At 41.9% G+C, this 21,351-nt stretch overlaps 1 protein-coding gene across 2 annotated transcripts in view; it reads left to right on the forward strand.

Annotated features, from left to right (window-relative positions):
* Positions 1–21,351, forward strand: part of SASH1 (SAM and SH3 domain containing 1) — a 315,208-nt gene that overhangs the window by 38,169 nt on the left and 255,688 nt on the right. Inside the window, exon 1 of one of the 2 annotated variants that reach the window (XM_047732172.1) lies at positions 18,819–18,890. The exons of the other annotated variant lie outside the window; for it this stretch is intronic. Within the exon in view, the coding sequence (XP_047588128.1) occupies positions 18,870–18,890 (21 nt within the window). The 5' untranslated portion in view covers positions 18,819–18,869. Of the gene's footprint in view, positions 1–18,818; positions 18,891–21,351 lie in introns of those variants that run through there. 2 annotated transcript variants of the gene reach the window in all.

The raw sequence follows: 21,351 nt of genomic DNA on the forward strand, positions 1-21,351 counted from the left end.
TTTAAACCTCACAAGAACCCCCTTGAGACAAGAATTTCCCTTCCCAGATGAGGAAAACTGAGGCAAGGGTTAGGGAATTGCCCCAAGTATATGGCATAGGGTCTGCACACAGTTGGTTCTCAATAGGTAATAGCAGCCATTATTTATTGCTAAGAGCTTTACATTTATTCTCTCATTGGATCTTCTGGACAACTGTATGTGTTTATCGTGTGCCTGGAGGATAGCGGGCATGTAATGAGTATTTGCTGGATGAAAGTGAGAATCCTCCCTGCACAGAATTAGCTGAGGCTTACATAAGTAACCTCCTCAAGGTCATAAAGCCAGAATGTGCACCCCACACACCAACCCTGTGTGTGTGTGCTCTTAAACATGCCAGTTGTTTATGGTCTGTGTGTCCATCTCCCTGGGATCAGAGAGAAGAAAGACCCGGGTAGTGGAAGGGACATATCAAAACCATCGGGAGCTACTAAGAAGGAACACCTCCGGTGTGCTTAGAAAACATGGAATCTGTGGTTTTTCCTTTCTCTCACTCTTTTTCACTCCACTCTTGATCTCTGTCTCAGCCCCTAAAAAATCTGTGCTCTGCAGCCTCTGATTTCTAATTCTGGCAGGCAAAGGGAAAAATATTAGAAATTGTACTCTGAACTATCCATCATTTAGCTAAGACTTCTTAAGGGTTCTTAAGTAATCAGGCATTTGAGGTTTTGGATTGTATTTGAGGGGAAGAGGGCTTTAATGAGGTGAGTGAAGAAGTATGTGATCTGTTTTAATATACAATTCCCACATGCTACAAACAGCAAGGTCCCAAAAACCCAAGTCTTAAAAGAAAATTGAATAATATTTTACTCAAACTGTTACATGCTGACCTGTAAATGAATGTTAATATTAAATTAATTGCCTTTACATGCATCATTTCTATCATATAGATAAGTGGACAGAGCTCCCAAAAATGGTTTCTTTGATTTAGAATGAAAGAATAATGGGTATTTGCTTCTAGCTTGGCGGACTAATTATTGAATGCTGTCATTCTTTCTGTTTCAGTACCTTGAAGTGATTAAGCAGGGATAAAAGCTAAAATTAAAAAGAAAAGCCCATTACCAAATACTAAACAGCTTCAGTAACTTCTTGCCACTCTCTGAAGGACATTCCTGCCTTGTTATGACAAGGAATTATTCATAATGTGTGCCTAGCATATAGATTGCATCCTTTATTTGAAACAATAAGAGAGTCATCCTCAGTAGTTGATGGAAATAAATAGGCAGGCAAAATTTAAAGGGAAAAAAAAATAGACCAACCGGGAGGCCTCGATAATAATTGCTTGTCACCGTAACATCAAGTAGTCCATCCTTTTAGGAACTCGTTACGTGGCTAGGCCATTATGTTCTCTGAGTGGAAAAAAAAAAAAAAAAGTGCAGTAATTCACAGAAAAGCAATGACAGTGTTCTGCTGGTTTACCTAATAGTATTGACTAGACAGGAGAATGGTGGCTTGAAAGCAAAGAGTGATTCTATATTTGAAATTGTTTTGCTGTCTTTTTCACCCAATCAGAATTTTTCTCATTTAAAAAATATCAATACCTTTGAAAAATATCAAAGAGACCTCCACCCGCGTTTTGATCTGACTATAGAGTGCACAGCTTCCAGATTCCTGCCCAATCACTCGCTTAGTGAAACGTCTGCTGTTGCTGGGAGGAAACAGGGAAGAGATGCTATGCTTTAGTGCCCCTTGCTGGTAAACCTGAAGAAAATCTGAGCGATATGATTGCCAGAGCCCAGGTTGCTATTAGTGATGTGCCCCATCCCACTCACATGCCCAGGAAACCTAGTTGATTTGACCTAAACATATGGAGCCAGTCTTAAAAATAATTATAAGGATGAGATGATGTATCTGCAATGCACATATCCTCTTAGGAAAAAAGCTCAATATAAAGACAAACTACATGTTAAATCTTAGCTTCACTTCAAAATAAATCCAGGCAAATACATTCCTATGAATGCACCCTTATGACATAAGAAACTTTCCTAGGCCCAAAGCCTGATTTGTGCCTGATGTGTCTCCAAAAATGTGTATGGTCTTTCAAACCATAGCAAAAACAATAGGTACCAAAATAATACCAAATGGAATTCTCAGTTCCAATTAACTCCCAAAAATGATACAAAAACTTACTTCTATTGGAGAAAAAAGGGCATATCTATAGTAATGCATTAGATCATTGATAATTACATTATAATTTTAACAAGCAGGTTCTGATTTTGGTGAATTTCTTATCCATTTGCCGTTTTCTTAAGGATGTAATAATACTACTTTTATAATTTAAAAACAATAGCCATAACATGGCTACACTGACCAGTTGGCTACCAAAGCTAATTTCATTCTTAGGATTCCATAGTGAGCCACCAGACCTAACACCCCAATCTATTTGAAACACCATTAGGGGTGGGCTTAGAATTAGATCTCCTCCCCTACAAGGTACCCATCAAGAGACGAGATTCAGAAGATCCAGTCCTGGGGGCTTGACAAAGACTGTTCAGGCAGACTAAATAATACAGAGATGTATAGTGACCAGCCCGTGTGGTAATCTTGCAGATGTACAGACTAAACTCATATCGATTGCATTGGCATAAACATAGATGTATAAATCATTGGAATAGAAATGAGAGTCCAGAATTTTAGACTCTTTAATTTTGGTCAGTTTAGTGATGTTCATTAACAATTCCAAAACAATTCAGTGGGGAAATGAATGATCTTTTCAAAAAATAATGTTGAGATAACTGGATAGTCACATGCAAAAGAATGAAACCAAACACCTGCCTCACACCATATATAAAAAATTAACTCAAAAGTGACAAAGGATCTTAAATGTAAAATCTAAAACTATAAAACTAGCAGAAGAAAATGAAGGAGTAAATGTTTGTGATCTTAGATTTGACAATAGTTTCTTAGATAAAACATCAAAAGAACAAGCAACAAAAGAAAAGGTAGGTAAATTAGACATCAACAAAATTAAAACTTCCATGCTTCAAAGGACACCATCAAGAAAGTGAAAAGACAAAACACAGAATGGGGCAATGTTTTGCAAATTATGTGTCTCATAAGGAACTTGTATCTAGAATATATAAAGAATGATTGCAACTCAGTCATTGAAAAGTTTAAAATTATTTGCTAATATAAAAAAAATAAGCAAAGAATCCAAATAAACATTTCTCCAATGAAGATATACAAATCACCAATAAGCACATGAAAATTTGTTAGTTATTAGAGTTATTAGTTATTAGATAAATCAAAAAACCACAGTGAGAAGTATTTAACATCCACTAGCATGGTTATAATCAAATAGATAATTACAAATGTTGATGAGGATGTAGAGAAATTGGAATCCTCAGTCATTGCTAGTAAGAATATAAAATGGTATAGCCATTTCAGAAGAGAGTTTGGCAGTTTCCCAAAGGTTATATATGGAGTTCCTATATGACCCATAAAATCTACTCCTAGATATGTATACACACACAAGATACATATGACAAGAGAAATAAAAACATATGTCTACAACTTGTACATGAATCTTTATAGCAGCATTTTTAATAATAGCCAAAAGATGGAAACAACCCACGTGTTCATTAACGGATGGATAAACAAAATGTTATATGAATGTACATTCATATAATAGAAAATTATTTGTCATCAAAAAGAATGAAGTACTGCTATGTGTTACAACATGAATTAAACCTTGACAGCATTATGTTAAATGAAAGAAGCCAGACAGAAAAGGCACATATTGTATGAATCTACTATATTAAACTGCTAGGCCTGTCATAACAAAATACCATGGACTGGGTGGTTTACACAAGAGAACTTTGTTTTCTCATAGTTCTGGAGGCTAGAAGTCCAAGATCAAGGTGTTGTTGGCAGGTTTGTTTTCTCCTGAGGTCTGTCTCCTTGGCTTTCAGTTGGTTGTCTTCTCACTCATGTGGCCTCTTCTCTATACACAGATATCCCTGGTATCATCTTCTTATAAAGGTACCAATCCTATTGGATCAGGTCCCTTATGACCTCATGTAGCCTTAATTACCTCTTTCAAAGCCCTCCAAATACAGTCACATTGAGGGTTAGGGCTTCAACAAATGAATTTAGCAGAATATAATTCAATCCACAATATCTACTTATATGAAATGTCCAGAATAGGCAAATCTATAATGACAGACAGTAGATATTGGTTGTCAGGGGTTGGGGGGCAGGGTTGGGGGCGATAGGAGGATTGGAGTGATAGCTGAGGAATGCAAAAGTTTCTTTTCGTGGTGATGAGAATATTTTGAAGTTGATTGTGCTGTAGTAGAACAAGTGTGTGAATACACTAAAAGTCATTGAATTATACATTTTTTAATTATACATTTTATTTACTTATTTATTTATTTTACAGGAGGGAAGGGGCATAGGGAGAGGGAGGGAAAGAGAGAGAATTGTAAGCAAACTCCATACCTAGCATGGAGCCCAACCCGGGCTGATATCATGGCCTGCGCTGAAATCAAGAGTCAGATGTTTAAACAACTGAGCCACCCAGCACTCCTTAATTATACATTTTAAATGAGTGAATTGTATGCTATGTGAATTGTATTTCAATAAAGTTATTACTAAACACACACACACACACACACACACACACACACTCCAAGGGGGCTAGAAGGGCCATCAGTAAAGTCTTTAAGAGGTAGCAGGAGTCCACTCATAAGGATGAAGTTCAGAGCCAGGACTAAAGTCCTTAAATGTAGACAAAGAAGAAAAAGCTCACTTCTGATCCTAAACATTAAATATTCAAGGCACTTGGGGCAGAAGAGCAGGTATCAATCAGATCGGGGGCCTGTGGTCAAGGCTGCCCTGGCTACAAACTTGGCATGAACTTGATTGAATCCCAAAGTGTTGGCCTAGAGCTCCTTGAGCTCCTGCCAAGGCCTGCATTCACCTTAGAGACCAAAGAATGATGTCACCACCTGGGGAGAAGAGAGCCCTAAAGTTGGGAACTGGGCGGATTGTGAAGCAGGGCCTGAGGTAATCTCTCTTGTGTTCCCGACTTCCCTCCTCCATTTCTTTGAATTGGAATGTTCAACTTCAGTGAGCATGTAATCCTTCTGGTATTCTTCTCTCACGAATTCTGTGTTTTCCAAGCGGAAGTCTGCCAAACTGCATTTCTTAAACACAAATGCTACCCTGTCATTGTCAGCTTGCTTACTGATCTTTTCCACTGGACTTCAAGATCCTAGAAGACGGGGACTGTTACTTTTATCTCTACACCCCCAATAGCTCACCCTTAGCTGAGCACTTAGAAAATGATCCATAGAAATTTGTTACATGAATGAGTAAATGAGTACTTGGCTTTCCCATTTTTAACTTGCTAGAATGCACATTAACTTCTTGCTTATGCTAGCCTGAGTCATTGTCAGAACCAGTAAAACTCAGGAATCCTAACCAAAGCGCTGATTTATTTTTTACCATAGAGTTAATATAATTTTTTAAGGTTTTTTAAAAATTTTATTTATTTGACAGACAGAGACCACAAGTAGGCAGAGAGGCAGGCAGAGAGAGAGGGAGAAGCAGGCTCCCCGCTGAGCAGAAAGCCCGACGCGGGGCTCCATCCCAGGACCCTGGGATCATGACCTGAGCCAAAGGCAGAGGCTTTAACCCACTGCGCCACCCAGGTGCCCCTAGAGTTGACATAATTATCAATAATAATGGTTTAACATTTATTAAACATGTCTGGACGGGGCCCTATGCTAAGCAGTGTGTGATCATTATCTCACTAAAGCCTCACTAGAAGCCCTTGAGTAGTTATTTTTATTCCCCCCATTTTATAGATGTGGAAACTGCAATTCACAGAGGTTAACGGACTTGTCCAAAGTCACAGCATTAGTAGTATTGGGGCCATGATTCAACCTCAGAACTCCGAAGTGTATGCACATATCCTCTATGTAATTATGACTTCTCCAAGTTTTATTTTGCTAACACACTCCTCGCAGAGGTAAGAGGAAAAAAGAAGCAAGAATTGAGGCTTAAGATTATTCACACTTTTCAGGCCCTGTCAGAAGGCTTCCTGGTCTCTCCAGGTTAGCGCATCCCTGCTTGGGTTCAGGATCACGTACAGCTTCTCCGCAGACTCAGGCCACAGTGTTCTCAGACCACCTTACTTCATAGGCAAAAATCACTTGCCCCAATCCAAGCAGCTCCGTGCACTAAGGAGACCATAAAAAGAAGGCATGCATAGAAGGTCTGGGTGGGCTTCTCTCCCTGGATCGTAAATTCAGTCTATAATCAACCAAACCCAGAAAGGCTCTCAGATTCTTTTCACTGTGTACTGACTCAGAGCTTCCAACTTTCATTGTATCCTCTTTCTTTTCCCTTATGCGTTTTAGCTGCACTTCACAGAGTTCTGCACAGAAGGAAAACTCAATATAAGTCTGATGCTTACCAGAATGGAACATTCTGACATTTCAAAGCAACAAGCTCAGCTTGAGGTGGTTCAAAAAGACATGCATCAAATGTCCCGAAAGTTGTTATAAGAGATTCAACAGCTTTCACATTGACCTCAATAAACAAAAGTGTTTATTTCATGGTTACTATGTCCCAATGCAAACAGCCTGCTGTTTTTCCTATTTTCCATTCACTTCTGTTACCTTGGCCGTGTGTATGTCATGACTGGACAGCACTCAAGGATCGTCGTCTGCAAGAGTGAAGGTGGTGTTCATGCCCATAATGGGGCAACTCCTGTTCCAGGAGAAGTTGGAGTCATTAAAGACCAAGGTCTATGATTAGGAAAGTTAAAACAGAACCGAGGTTAATCTCCAACAGTCAGGGAGATCATTGTATCTCACACTAAGCCAAAATTCTAAGAAGGAACAGGGTTGCTGATGATAATTGTGTAAAATGTCCTCAGATTCAAATGAACCTTGTGGACAGAGAGAAAGGAAGTCTAGGCATCTCTCTGAGATTCTTCTCTCAGAGCAAAGGCAAAATGCCCAGCTCTCCTACTATCCTTACCAATGAACGCGGGTCGGTGAGCTGATCCTGTCAGAGACCGGGTAAGTAATGAGGCAGGGCTAGGTCTGTCCTACTCATTATTGTGCCTCCAGAACCCAGCACACACCTGACTTAATACATTTTTATTAACTTCATAAATGAACTACAAGGTCAATGGAAAAGAAGAGATGCCTGGAAAAATATGGCTAGGAATGAACTCCCCTGGCACAGAGAAGACCTTGGATCTCACAGAGAGTGCCCTTTACTCTAAGAATGAGCCAGACCTTATCTGCTGGGGAAGGCTTTTGCTGGATGATAAGATCTTTTAAAGACTAATCATTTTAACTTGCTTTAAAAGCACTATAAAGCTTGGCTTTTTAAATGATTCCTAGTTTTTGATTTCTGAACAAAATAGCATATCTAAGAACCAACACTTTTCTTTAGTCCATGATTAAATATAATATGTGTATCTACTTGAAATACACATTTTGAAAATAGCAGGAGAGGGGCACCTGGTTGGCTCAGTCGGTTGGGCCTCTGCCATTAGCTCAGGTCATGATCCCAGGGTCAGAGTCTCAGCTCAGCAGGGAGTCTGCTTCTCCCTCTGCCTGCCACTCCCCCTGCTGGTGTTCTCTCTCTCTCTCTGTCTCTCTCTTCGTCAAATAAATAAAATAAAATCTTAAAAAAAAAAAAAAGATGAAAATACCAGAAGAATTGAGGTTAGAGGATACCATTTCCATGATGTTTCTTTTACTTCTCATGACATTTGAAGAAGCTTTTTTGTTTTTCAATTATGTGAAATTCATTGGAAAGGATTTATAAATTTGAATCTAAATTATTATTAAATATCACTTATCACATTAATCATCTTATAGTTGCCTCCCATCTTCCCCCCAAAATCTTAGGATACGTATTGCACATAAAAGTATAATAACATTAATCAGCTCCTTCCAGGCCTTTTCTTGGATCTGCAATAATAGTTGTTAAAGCTCCTAAAAGAGTTTTGTAAATATTAATGTATTATTTCAATGTTCTACCACTGAGGTAATCAGCAGGAAGATTTCCACCTGGTTTTGACAATGGAAAATCGAGGGTAAATCACTAGCCAGAAAGGCAGCCTGCCCATTCCTGAATTTCACCCAAACTCAGACTCCCATCAGAGGGACCGGCCTTGGCCCTCGGGTCTTCCTGAGTCAGAAGCACAGCAGATAGACTCTTACTTTCTCTTATCCTCTGCTGGGTCCCTTAAGTCCTTGCCTTCCTCCCACTTTTAAAACGGGTGCTTATCTGCCTAGGAGAAAGCAGAGGTGAGCAGAAGATTTCAAGCACCCGATGGAAACGCAAACGGGGCAATGTACAGTAAGCAGAAGCAAGCATGTCGAGAACGCGAAGCCTGGGAGAAGGGAGGGGACTGGGTGCATTTCGCAGTCTTAGCAGAGCATTGCTAGATACAGGTGGCCGCAGCAAATTGCCTGTCAAGAGATCCGCTTCGTAACGAGGCCAGCCATGTAGAACAGCCACCATGCCATGAGGACACTGTTGCCGGCTGGATCTTGGAGGCGTCCAACCGCTGCGGGAATGACAGTCCTGTGCTCCCCAGCAACAGCCATGTCCCTGGGGGGGTGCGGAGACAGACAACAGGGTTCGTGCCACCAGCGATCCCTTCATACTGCCGCTGCCAAACCATCAGTCAAACAAGGAACGGGAATAAGGGAAGGGGGGCAGGGAATGAAGTCAGGCATGGGGTGCGGGGTGGGGGTGCGTAGGAAATGGAGAAGAAGAGCACCCATTTATCTTCAGGATCCTTCTGCCATCTTGGGTTAACAGTGGGGGGTGGGGGGCGGTGTATACAGCAAGCTAAAGAACAGAAGGATTGTATAATGCTAGGTCCTGATTGTGCTGTTCTCATGTTTTCCTTGGCTAGGTGCTCTCAGATGTCCCCCAAAACACTGTCCTCTTTTCCAAGCTCGCTCTCTCTCTCTCTCTCTCACACACACACACACACACACACACACAGTATGTTACTTGTGTCTCTTCATCTCTGGGTTTAAAACTGAAATGACGGTAGGGGGGACAGTGTTGTGGTCAGTGTACTGACCTCCTTTCTCGCCATTTCGCTCCCGTGCAAGAGATGAACGTTCCAGATGGCAAGGCAATTTCACTCTCAAAGTCAAGGTCAATTTGCAACACGCTGCCTGACACAGAGGAGAACCCCTTTTGCCTCCTGGAGCCACTATTCTACCCGCGACGGGGTGACTTCACACTGAGAACATAGGCAGGTGCAGGGGCACGTTGGTGGAGGCTCCTTGGGGCCTCAAGGCTGGTTCTCAGCACCCAGGCACCCATGTGGGCTGGGCAGTGCTGAAGTAGGATGCGAGGCTAACTGCGGGGCTGGCCGCTGCAACTTTTGGGGGAAATCTGGTTGCAAATCAGATTGATCCCAAAGACCACACTGAATAATGAAAAGGTCAATGAAAGGAGATTTCAAGCTTCAGAAAAAGGAGATTCTGAGCATATAAAATGAGGTAAACAACCAACTCTGTAGAAAAATGCCATGATGTTAGGACTCGAGCTTCAGAGAAAGGCAGTGGAGACGTGGATCCTGAGAGAAAATTCTTAAGTGGGAAGAGATCAGAAACAGGAGAGATCACTGCAGGGCACTTGAAGGCAGATTCCTTGGCAGGTTCATCTTCAACGTCTTCAGGGTACTTGGTCCAGGGCGGATGCCCAGGGAGACCCTGATGAGTCCAAGAATGAATTCACAGTGGCTGAAGCCCTCACTAAAAAGGCAAAAGGTTGTAGGCTACGTCGTGTTTCTCTTTAAAAAAGCTTATACCTGCCTTTGGAGAGCCCAGCCTTCTTGCATTCTTAGGCATGTTTTCTAAACTCATGTCCTGGGGAAGCAGAAGGCAGTTCTCAGGTTCACTGAGCTAGAACAGCATTTTGATACAAACAGACCTGGGCCCGCTAAAAGAGTTATGCACTTGGCAGGACTACCACCTTGAGCTCAGACAGAAAGCACATCTGTGCCTCATTGATAATGTAATAACCTACATTACATTTTTGGCCAAGAGCACCTGTGCACAGCCCCGAAAGTCAGCCCAGGGCAACCATTCCGATGGAGGTGATATTAACAGCTCTCATTAAAACTGACGACTCGCGCGGTGCCCAGTAGTGCAGCCGCCGTGCAGCTGCCGGGAGGCGTCTGTCTGCATTTCCATAACCAGCCTCCATTTTCGGAGTTCATAACTCAACCATCGAAACAGGCCTTGCATTGAACTGAAACCTGAAAAGAAAATGATCTCTGGGTTAAAGAGAATTGGACTTTCAGAGCCGTAAAGGTATGTCAGTTGTCCCATTTCTACGTGTTCCACTCTGCGTTATACGAGACGTTACCGTTTTCCTGCCTCTGTCTGCACAATGGAATGAGAAGATGGCATAAGGACGCAGAGGTGAATTCTGAGATGGTTCAGGGACAGCGTGAATGTGTTAACTGTTATGAACAGGATTTGGGGATGCTACAAGGTCTGGTGTGAGGGGCACTGACACTGGCATGCCAGCCAATTATCCTAGGTGGGCACCTGCGTGTTTTGTGTCCGGTTACCTTCCCAGAATGAGGAAGTGTGGAAGTCTCGTCCCAGTCCCTCATCCCAGTCCCGGTCTCCACCGGGGACTTTAATGAGGTCGCATGTGGCTGGATCTTTTTCACTTTCAACACAGCACCGCTCCCTGATGAAAGAGGGAGCCGAAGACATACACTTCACTGACGGCGATTTGAAAGGACTCTGTTATCTTTTATTTTGACACAAAGCGTGGCGAGGTGCCATCCTGTCCTCAGCTGGGCAGGTTCACGCTCAGTTGTCGACATACCCCTAGAGCTGTCCCACTGAGAGGGCAAGAACTACCATTCCTACAGAAGTATGAAGGATTATGTCCATGTAAGATCACTTTAAAATTACAGGCAGATTACTTCATAAGTTCTGCCTTTTTAACAAGGATTGGCTTGGTAAGAAAAAGGTCATCACTGTCTGCGATCTCCTTTCTCCACACACAATAGGAATTACATTAAGGCAAGAATCAGATCATGCAGCTTCTCTGCCTCAAATTCCTCAACGGCTTCCTACTGGACTTAAAATGAAATCCATACCCCTTATCATCTCCCAAGAGGGCCCGTGGGAAGAGCCTTGTGACTCAGGTCATACCCCCACTCTCATGCTCTCCACACACCAATTACACTTGACCTTTCCAGTTTCTTAAGTGCACCAACCATCTCCCCCCGCCCTGAGACTTTGCATTTATGACTCTCTTTGCCTGTAATGCCTTTCTTCCCATATTCAGAATACCGGCTTCTTCACATTCTTCCAGCTTACATGTCCCCTCCTCCCAACTGCTCTGTCTGAAATGGGTACCTGTTCCAGCAGTCACTAGCTTGGCTGGCTGTTGGTTTCTTTTTTGAAACTTAGCCCAGTGATTGTTTACTGATCTGCTCGTGTACTTGTCCTTTGTCTGTGTGCTGTCTAAAAAGTATGCTTCATAAGGGTCATCACTGTATTCCCAGCGTCCAGCCTGTAGTAACTGCTCAGTTAACATTTGTTGACTAAGTCGAGACTTATATAAAAGGTGATGGATAGATTAAGCTTCTGTTGGTTGACTCAGCAGCCTTACTCTCTCTGTAGTACACACAAAAGAGTTTTTACATACTCTCTTTACATAACCACACGTTTTACAAAGTTAGCTAGGATTCCCACCCCAGAGGACAGTCTTCAAAGTTGAAGGAATCAAGAGATTCTGTTCTTTTACATCTTTCTCTGCTTTATGGCATCATAAAATAGTACCTAGTTTCTATAAAGACTTTATGTAGCTAAACAGAAGGCACATGCCTCTTGAACGTCTAGGAACCAGACTCTTGACTTGATTTGCTTTGAGCTCCGGATACTGAAATAATAAAAGCAAGTTCTGTACATGTCAAGGATTAAGTGCACAGTTAGGGCCACTTATTAATAATTCTGTAAGTTTTTCCTGCACTATTAGTGATTAATTATGATCTAACAGGTAATAAGTTTAATGATGATGATGGTGGTGATGATGTCTAGAATTATGTGCTTACTCTGTACCAGGCACTCTATGAAGCATTTTATTTATAAGTAAAATGATCTACAATGTAGTGTTTCATTTTCATGGATAGTATGATATAACTTATCTCTGTAGTAGTAATAGAAATGGTGACCAGAACAGCACTAACAACAGACATAGCTGGGGAAAAAATAAGTTCAATATTGTGGAAACCTTAAAAAAATAGATTGGAGAATATTGATTGATGTTCTAGCTGGGCCTGATCCTCTCAGACCATCCTGGATGGGATTGACTGAAGCTGCCAAAGCTGAAGAAGGAGAAGGAGAAGGGAAAGGAGAAGAAGAAGGAAGAAGGGGAGAAGGAGGAGGAGGGGGAGGGGGAAGAGAATAAGAAGAAGGAGGAGGAGGAGGAGGAGAAGAGGAAGAAGAAGGAGGAGGAGGAGAAGAGGAGGAAAAGAAAAAAAGAATCTTGGACACAGACCCAAGCTTTCTGATGCCAAGTCAGTGTCTATGACTATATCTGGGAAATCAGGGTTAACCTTAGGCATAGACAAAGTGGGTAGTAAAGAATTAAAAATCCATGGGGTGCCTGGGTGACTCAAGTTGGTTAAGCATCCAACTCTTGGTTTTAGTTCAGGTCATGATCTCAGGGTTGTGAGATTGAGCCCCACATTCGGCTCCCCACTGAACCTGGAGGCTGCCTGGGATTTCCTTTCTCCCTCTCACTCTGGCCCTTCCCACTGCTCAAGCTCGATCTCTCGCTCTCTCTCTCTCTCTCTCAAAAAAAAAAAAAAAATTTAACAATCCATGATTTCTCCAACTGAACTTATCGAGTGCTAGATACTCATGTTTTTGAATGGCTCTAGAAGTTTCTTAAAAGATTTAATCCCCATATTAGGAGTGGCCGTACAAGCTATAATTATCCGTAATAGCTTTCTCTGGATTACTTTATCAGATTCTTTCCTCTCTGCCACTTGCTGAAATTTGGTTGGCTGCAAGGAAAAGAAGAGATTTAGATAAAATAAGAAGAGTATTGCATAGTTGGCAAGTTACTTACTCTCAGTTTTCTCACCTGTAAAATTGGGATAATAACCTACCTTATGGCATCTTTGAGGCAATTAAGATTGTGTATGCAGAGCATTTGGCACCATGTCTAGAAAGGACCCGATGTTAGCCACTGCTTTGCTTGTTGTTAGTGTTATCATTCCTAACAGTGCTCCAGTAAGAGAAGTTCTGGGCACCAAAAGTCTTGTTTTGGTTGTTTTGAAAGGGAGACTGTAACAGCTAGGAGCAAGCAAGGAGCAGAGAAACACAGGTGAGGTAGTGGAAGACTTCAGACAAATCTCACCAGTTCAGTAATTCTTCCAGTAGGACCTCCATCTGGCCACTTACCTCACTGAGCTTCCTGGTCTGTAAAAGAAAGATAATGTTCACTCTTCCCATCTCAACAGGTTGTCATGGATTCAAATGATACACTTCGAATATCTTAATAAATATTACTTTCACACATGTTTCCCTGGATTGACTGTCACTTCCATCAGATCAGTGATTCTCAACCCTACCTGCACATTAGTACCAACTAGAAGCTTCTAAAAATCCCAATGTCCTGGCCACACCCTAGACTAATACATTTGGAATCTCTAGGAGTCAAACCCAGGCTCAGTACTGTTTTGTTTTATTTTTTTCCCCTCCAATGTGATTCTAATATCTGGTCAAGGTTAAGAGCGAGAGAATCAAGTATTTTTCAGACTAGCACAGTGATAAGGAGTCCCAGAGTCCCTCCATTCCCACAGAATCAGCTTCCAAGAGAAGGGTCTGGGAGTCTGTATTTTCAACAAGCACCCCTAGCTGTCTCTTCTCAGCAGGCAAGTATGAGAAACACTATGTTGGATCAGAGTCTGAGAATTGGAAGGAATATTGTTTAAAGTCTTCACACTTGATTCATCTCTAAACCATGTGAAACTTTATGAATCCCATGAACAAAACAAAAGGCAAACGTGTGTTAACCAACTATGTCAAGAGTAAATAATACAACTACTAGCTCTCTTATTGCCAGAATCATCACTGACCCCTTTCTAGAGTTTCAGGAAATCTTAACGGACAGACAAGATTTTCAGTTTTTCAAAACTTTCCTTGATTAAGACATTTGGAATGGCAAGACATGCGTTGAAAGAATTCTTTGATTTGAGAACAAATACTTGAATATTGTGAGATAAAATAATAAACTCAAGTTTTGGTGTGACAATGGGAATGGGACAGACGTAACCAAGTATTTATTTTGTCCCTCAAAAAGGATATATTGCACAGCTCTGTAAAGCCTACGTTATTACTTTTCACTCTCCTGGGAAAGCTAGGTAGGTCAGGTTTAATGTAAATAACATTCAGACAAGCTACTATGGCAAATATGAAGGAAGAAAAGTTAATTAACTGCTGATGTCCAAGTTGCCAAACTCAGCTCAACTGTGTGCACGGCAAGAGGTATTTCCACTCCTCCTCACTATTTTGAAAGCATCAAACTCTGCCAGAATCCCTGGTCTATTAGTTTCCGCTGGACATTCTAGCACTGTCTTTGAAAAGTTAAGTCTTGCAGAATCCCGTTTTCTCTGGGGCCACATCCACTTGCCTGGCCTACGTAATGAACTTGAAAATCTTTCTTCCTTCCTATTTCCTGCACTGTTTGAGTCCAGCCTTTGTCTCGGCTTTGTATGAGCCATAAATACTGTCAGTATGTTGAGACTGTGTTTAATTCTAAGCTTGTTAAGAAGAAAGATAATGGAGATTGATTTTAATGAATATCTAAGTTCCGAACATTTGCATTTCCTTTAAAATGGCTTTGTAAAATTTGCTCTCTTACAAACTTTGCCAGACAAGGCATTTGGGAAAAATGATGCTGGATCCAGTCTGAATTTTATCTTTGGAAACCATATCAGCTTGCTCATGGAATACTGCTTGTTTTAGTGTGCATTCCCCATCCCCATTCCTTAGCCTCTCCTTCTGTTTCTGAAAAAGTGCTCTCACTGAGAGAACCAATGGAGCCTAACTTTTTATGATATGAAATAACAGTACATTCTTGCTGTGTTTGTTTGTATTCGGGAAAAAGTCCTTCTAACTCCTAAAAGGGTGTATTATCCATGCTTGGAGTGAGTGGTTCAGCCACTAGAGGCGTGGCCCCAACTCTTATGTTGAGTCAGTGTACATGATGCCCAGACTGAGAAGGGGGCCATGGGTATTCCCAAGGGTGTGCCCCCACACCACGCTTCTTTAGGTTTTTGTTATTGTTGTTGTTTTAAAGATTTATTTACTTATTCGAGAGTGAGAGAGAGCAGGGGGAAGGGGAGGAGGGGAAAGGAGGAGAGGGTGTCTTAAGCAGACTCCATGCTGAGCGCAGAGCCTGACATGGGGCTCAATCCCAGAATCCTGAGATCATGACGCGAGCTGAAACTAAGAGTTGGACGCTTAAGCAACTGCGCCACCCAGGCATGCCTAGCTTCTTTGGGTTTAACATGTGTTTGTATTTTGTTTGCTTTGTTGAATCATTTCTGTGTTATATTGTATGTTGGATTCAGGGTTTGGGGGGGTGGCAGAGAGCAGAAAGATAGTAGGAATTTTTTTTTTTAAGATTTTATTTATTTATTTGACAGAGAATGAGAGAGAATAAGTAGGGGGAGCTCCAGAGGGAGAGGGAGAAGCAGGATCCCCACTGAACAGGGAGCCCAATACAGGGCTCGATCCCAGGACTCTGGGATCATGACCTGAGCCAAAGGCAGACGCTTAGCTGACTGAGCAACCCAGGCACCCCAGATAGTAGGAATTTTTTTTAAGCTAAAATTGTATTGCCACTAATGGCCTTTCCCCATTGTGAACCATTAATGGCCTCTCCCCATTGTCATGCCATTCCCAATGCCCATTTCTTCCAGCTCTCACATTCTTCATCTCTACAGTAGTTGATTTGTTTATGTGAGCATTTGATACACTGTAGGACGCAAGACATAACGCTCCATCATTGTTCAGAGGATGCCAATGTGTTAGTCTGCTGGGGCTGCTATAACAAACTACCACAGAGGATGGACTAAACCAACAGAAATGTATTGTCTCACAGTACTGGAGGCTGGAAGTCCAAAGTCAGGTGCCAGCAGGGTTCATTCCTTCTGAGGGCTAGGAGGAGGCATCTGTTGTAGGCATCTCTCCTTGGCTTATAGAGGGGCTATCTTTCAAACCACATGGTGTTCCCCCTGTATGCTTACCTCTGTGTCCAAGTTTTCCCTTTTTATAGTCAGATTAATGCCCACCCTAATGACCCCATTTTAATTTCATTACCTCTGTAGAGATCCTATCTCCAAATAAGATCACATTCAGAGGTACTAGGGTTAGGACTTCAACATATGAATTTGGGGGAGACACAATTCAGCCCACAAAACCCATATTAAACATAACTTCTAAAAAAATGTTCATATATTAGGAGCACCTTGGTGGCTCAGTCAGTTGAGCGTCCAAGTCTTGATCTCAGCTCAGGTCTTGATCCCAGGGTCGTGAGTTCAAGCCCCACATTGGGCTCCACACTGGGCGTGGAGCCTAGTTTTAAAAAAATGTTCATATATTACCAAATCATAGCTGGGAAGGTTTATGGAAAGAAAACCCTCATTATTATAACGTTCTCTGTAACAGGACTATACTGGTATTCCTGAGCTCCTTTCTATAGGTAGGTAGGGACTTCCCACAGTTGTGAAAAGGAAAATATCACAGGTTAACTCTAGATCTTTGCCTAGTCTACAATTATTATCCGGTGCGTACAGAATTTCTGATTTATAGTCATAGCTTCAGTGCTCCTGGGAGTCAAACTCCAAAATCCAAGAGACATTTCATGGGGCAGAATTTCTCCTTTGATCATTTAGGCAGGTAAGAGGATACAGAAACCAATGCCTTCCTTGTAAGGACAAGGATTCAGAGGCCTAGGAAAGAGAAGCACCCAGTAGCAGCCCTGGAACTAGCATTTGGACTCCACAGATGAACTCCATATTCCTTTACCACATTATATCACCTACCCCCTGCACCAGACATCCCCACCTTTGCATCTATCAAAGTTACCCATGCCTCACTGACAACATCTGACTTCCCTTACCCATTTAATTTTTTTAATTAACTAATCATAATAAATATGCTAAGTACATTACTGATGCCCATGAGGAGGATCAGAATTCTGGAGTATCACTTAGATCATTGTTTCCCAGGAAGCCTATGAAACCAAAGGAAAACAAAAATCTAGGGGTCTCATTTGTATAAGGTAGTAGGTTTCTTTACCCTTCAGATCCAACTGCTTAGCTAAAACTTGGCTTTGCCATGAAAATAAATACATGCTTCAAAGTAGAAAACAGATTTTAGCTGTGTGGCAATTAGGATTTACTCTTGAAAATGAAAGAAAGGCAAGGCCTTTACCTCTGCTCTACCAGGTCTTGGTTAACGCATCGGAACTGATGGTTGAGGTGTGTATTTTAGAAGCCACCTTCCTAATTCAGTCTCTTTGCAAAGAAGCTGTGGTCTGGGCCGTGGCTTGCTCAGAGGTCCCCAGTTAAAGAGATCTGGGGACACGTCTCTTTAGGTCCCATCCAGAATACTTAACACCCCCTTGTAATGCTGCTTATGGTTATTTAGCACACATATGAGCTACTGGAGGCTTAATTCCTCCTGCTCCACAAAGATAAGAGAAAGAGTAGCCCCAGCGTTCATTGGTGGGTGACTTAATATTTTATGATATAGTTTTGCTAAGGCACTCTCATAATATTAATTTTAAGGAACAGACTGTGTTTTCTAAATATATAATTTAATGTGACTATTTTCTGACACCTCGCTAATGTTCCTTATACCTAAACTCCTCTGTTTGTGCTCTATGGGGAAATGCCAGGCACCCTAACTTTTAATATTTTAAAGTTCTATGTAAGACTTCTTTAATTAAAAGTCAGGTTTTCTTTTAAAATCCTAAGATTTTCTTTTAGAGTCCTTACAAGTTAGGGGGGGGGTTTTCTTGCCTCTTCTCAGGGTTATTAAATTGGGCTAAAGTATAAACCCTAGCTGTGTTTTTTTGCATCTACAATCCTGGCATGTGGGCCAAGCCCACAGAGTGGTCTCAGAACAGAGGGTGCTCCAAGAGACAAGCAGTTTGTGCGGCATGGATACTAATTCTAGAACATTAAACTTATCATGTTAAATTGATTTCTGGATGTTTCTCTGTGGAAGTCTTGGAATAGTCCTCCCCTTCCCTTCCTTGAGCCAAGAAAATTCTGAACCAGAACAATTTAATTTCAACGTGTGGAAAAACTAGACTCAATGAACCAAACACAGTGCTGAGAGAGTTTGCGGGGGGAGGGGGGACAGGGACATTCTGATCACTTTTGTGTGTTATTAAAATGTCCGAATTTCTGTGTAAAAGTCCTGTGACGTAGACACACGCTTTGTTGCTGAGGATCATTTGCGAGCTTTGTCTTAAAGTCTGAGAGCCTTGAGAGCAAAACCTGCTTTTTGTGACATAGTTATTGTGTTATATGTTAAGCATCTGGAAGGAGCCCCAAGGAGGCCTCAGGAAACAGTTACTGCCTCTTGACTTATCATCCTGAAGGCGATTTGTTTTAAAGTTGATAATCCCTAGAGCTACAAGAGTGTCCCACATCTGCCCTGAATTGAAAACAGATTCCCATTAAGAGCCTTACATCAGTGCTGCGGATTCATTCGATCTGAGTCAGAAAGGAAGTCGGAGAACATTCGAACGTATGGCCTGATAGCAACACAGCAGCTCCCTTCATGGAGAACCAGGACTGCAGGGTATGTAGGATGTGCATTTTCAAATTTTAAAACTGTTTTTCGGTGTGGAAGTGGGCTTCAGACCCTTAGGTGGGACGATTCGGGAGGGGATGACGGTAGCTACCAGGTAAAAAGTAACTGTCAGCATCTGGGCGGCTCCGGGCTTCCGAGGAATTGCTCAAAATTCCAGGAGAGGCCAGAAAGCCTCCGCTGTTTCAGAGCTCTTCTGCCAGATTTTGCCGGGTTTCCATGACTTATCGTTTATATAAGATATATACCTAGAATTATGTAGATATTTATATAAAAGATCCCACCCCCGCCCCCGCCATCGCCACGACATCAAGACTCTAACACGGTTTTGTGAGCCAAGAAAAGTTTTTACTGCTAAAAAGCCAGCGCTTTTCCAACCTCTGCTTATCTATGCAATTATTTTAAAATCTTTCCAGTCATGCTAAGAATGAAGGATGTAACTATGTACTCCCTGTTATAAGCCTCAGGGGACTGGGACCATCTGATGAACGATGTAGCATTTAATAGCCTCCTGCTGTTTTCTTCTCCACTTTGTTTGGGTCTTCTCGGTTACAGCAGTATATTATAGTGTGAAGTTGATTTCCTTTTGAATGAGAAAGGAGGTTAGGCTTGTCCATTAAAGATGATGAAAGGAAAGAGAAGCCTACGGTGGTGATGAGCAAGGGTCTGAGGGCCTGGCAGCCTGAGTAGGCTGAGCCCTCCAGCCTGGCTCCTTAAGGCTGTTCTGGCTCCTTCTCCAACTCTGGACTGGGCTTTCATGCGTGGAGGCCCGGCAGGTTATTTCCAGAAGTCTATTCTGCTTACCATCTTCTCTGAGAAGCTCCGGACAGTGCCTGGCACCGCAGATCCCCGATGCACGCTTGTTGAAGGACAACAGAATAATGAAAAGGAATCCTAGAAGAAATAGCAGTCTGAACATAGTGACCTGGTCCACCTCGTTAAGTTTGCCCTCAGCTTTTTTGGTAAGATTGATGCCCAGAGTGAAGCAGAGAAGGTGATGGGGGACTGAGGGCATAGCGCTAGCATGCCAGTCTGATTCGGGGTTGTGGTATTAACAAAGAGAGGAAATCTGAAATAGGAGTCTTGAGAGGTAACAATCGTGCCTAGGAGAGTGTTCGGGAAGCCGAGGACAGCTGGTATGGGAGGAAAGGGGCAGACGCGGCCGCTTGTTGGTGCTCCTCACAACCGTTCTGACCGTACAAAGCCTGCCCTTGTTACATGTGCTTCCCCTGGTTTCAGAAACAATAGGTTACGAGCAGCCCAGTTGGCAGGTAAGATTCTCCACACAAATGCCAAAACACTCTTCCCTCTTGACTGGTCACCCACAGTTCTTAAAAGGAAAGGGTTTTTCAGATGCCAAAAACTGAGTGCAAACTGTGTCATGGGACTCTGTCCTCTGAATCCCAGCAAGACAGAGGCTTCCTTTTAGAAAAGGAAGCACATTTGGGTTTTTGTGCTGGAGGATGCAAAAAGATGTATTGATTAACTTGGACAGAAAGGGGGATTATTAGGCTTAGAAACATCGCTTCTGTCCTATCTAAGGAGAATGGTAAATGAGCCTTGGAATCTATAGAAATGCTTCTAGTTTACACCAGCTGCCTCTTTAGGAGATAATTATATATATAATTAAGATATTATATATTAATTAAGATATATATATTAAGATATAGATATCTTAATTCACTAACCTACTTAATCTCAACCACAAAGGTTTGGGAAGAAAATAAAAGCAGTGTTGCAGATGCTTCCCAGGTGAAACCTGTATCATAAATTTAACTCCCATTACCATTACGTAATACATATTTCCAAAAAGCTCCCTGCCACTTTTTGAGTAAAAAAATAAACAAATGTTCATATCCCCTTTCCCTGGCCCATATTTGAGCATCAGACGTGTCACTAAGGGGCTATGCCACTGAGCCAATTTCACGGCCTCATTTCTCTCTAGAAGTTTTGTAAGCCATTGTTTGGAATTCAGAACACATTATTCCCCAGAAACAAGCTCCTAGCTCGACTCCTGAATGCAAATTTACCCCCAAAGATGGAGAATGTGTTACAAGTTTCTGGAAATGGACCGTAAGGACCTTTACCTTTTTGTTTAATGACACTAGGGAATAAATTTTATGATGAACTATAATACTGCTTTTGAAAACATTTTTAACTTCCTTGAAAATTAATTCTTGGCCTCATACTCTGCTCCTTTCTTTATCTGAACCCTAACCACCTGTCCTAGGTGCTTTGTCTCCTGTTACTTCCTCAAATGGCACTCTAGGTTGGAATCTTAGCAAATTATTTGTCTGTAGTTTTGCTCTTATAGTTTCTTCTCATTTTTATTATGTTCAGTCAGCCAGCACATAGTACATCATAAGGTTTTGATGTAGTGTTCAATGACTCATTAGTTGCATATAATACCGAGGGCTCATCACAACACATGTCCTCCATAAAGTTTCTTTTG

Source organism: Lutra lutra, chromosome 6, assembly GCF_902655055.1.
Source record: "Lutra lutra chromosome 6, mLutLut1.2, whole genome shotgun sequence".
Taxonomy (NCBI): domain Eukaryota; kingdom Metazoa; phylum Chordata; class Mammalia; order Carnivora; family Mustelidae; genus Lutra; species Lutra lutra.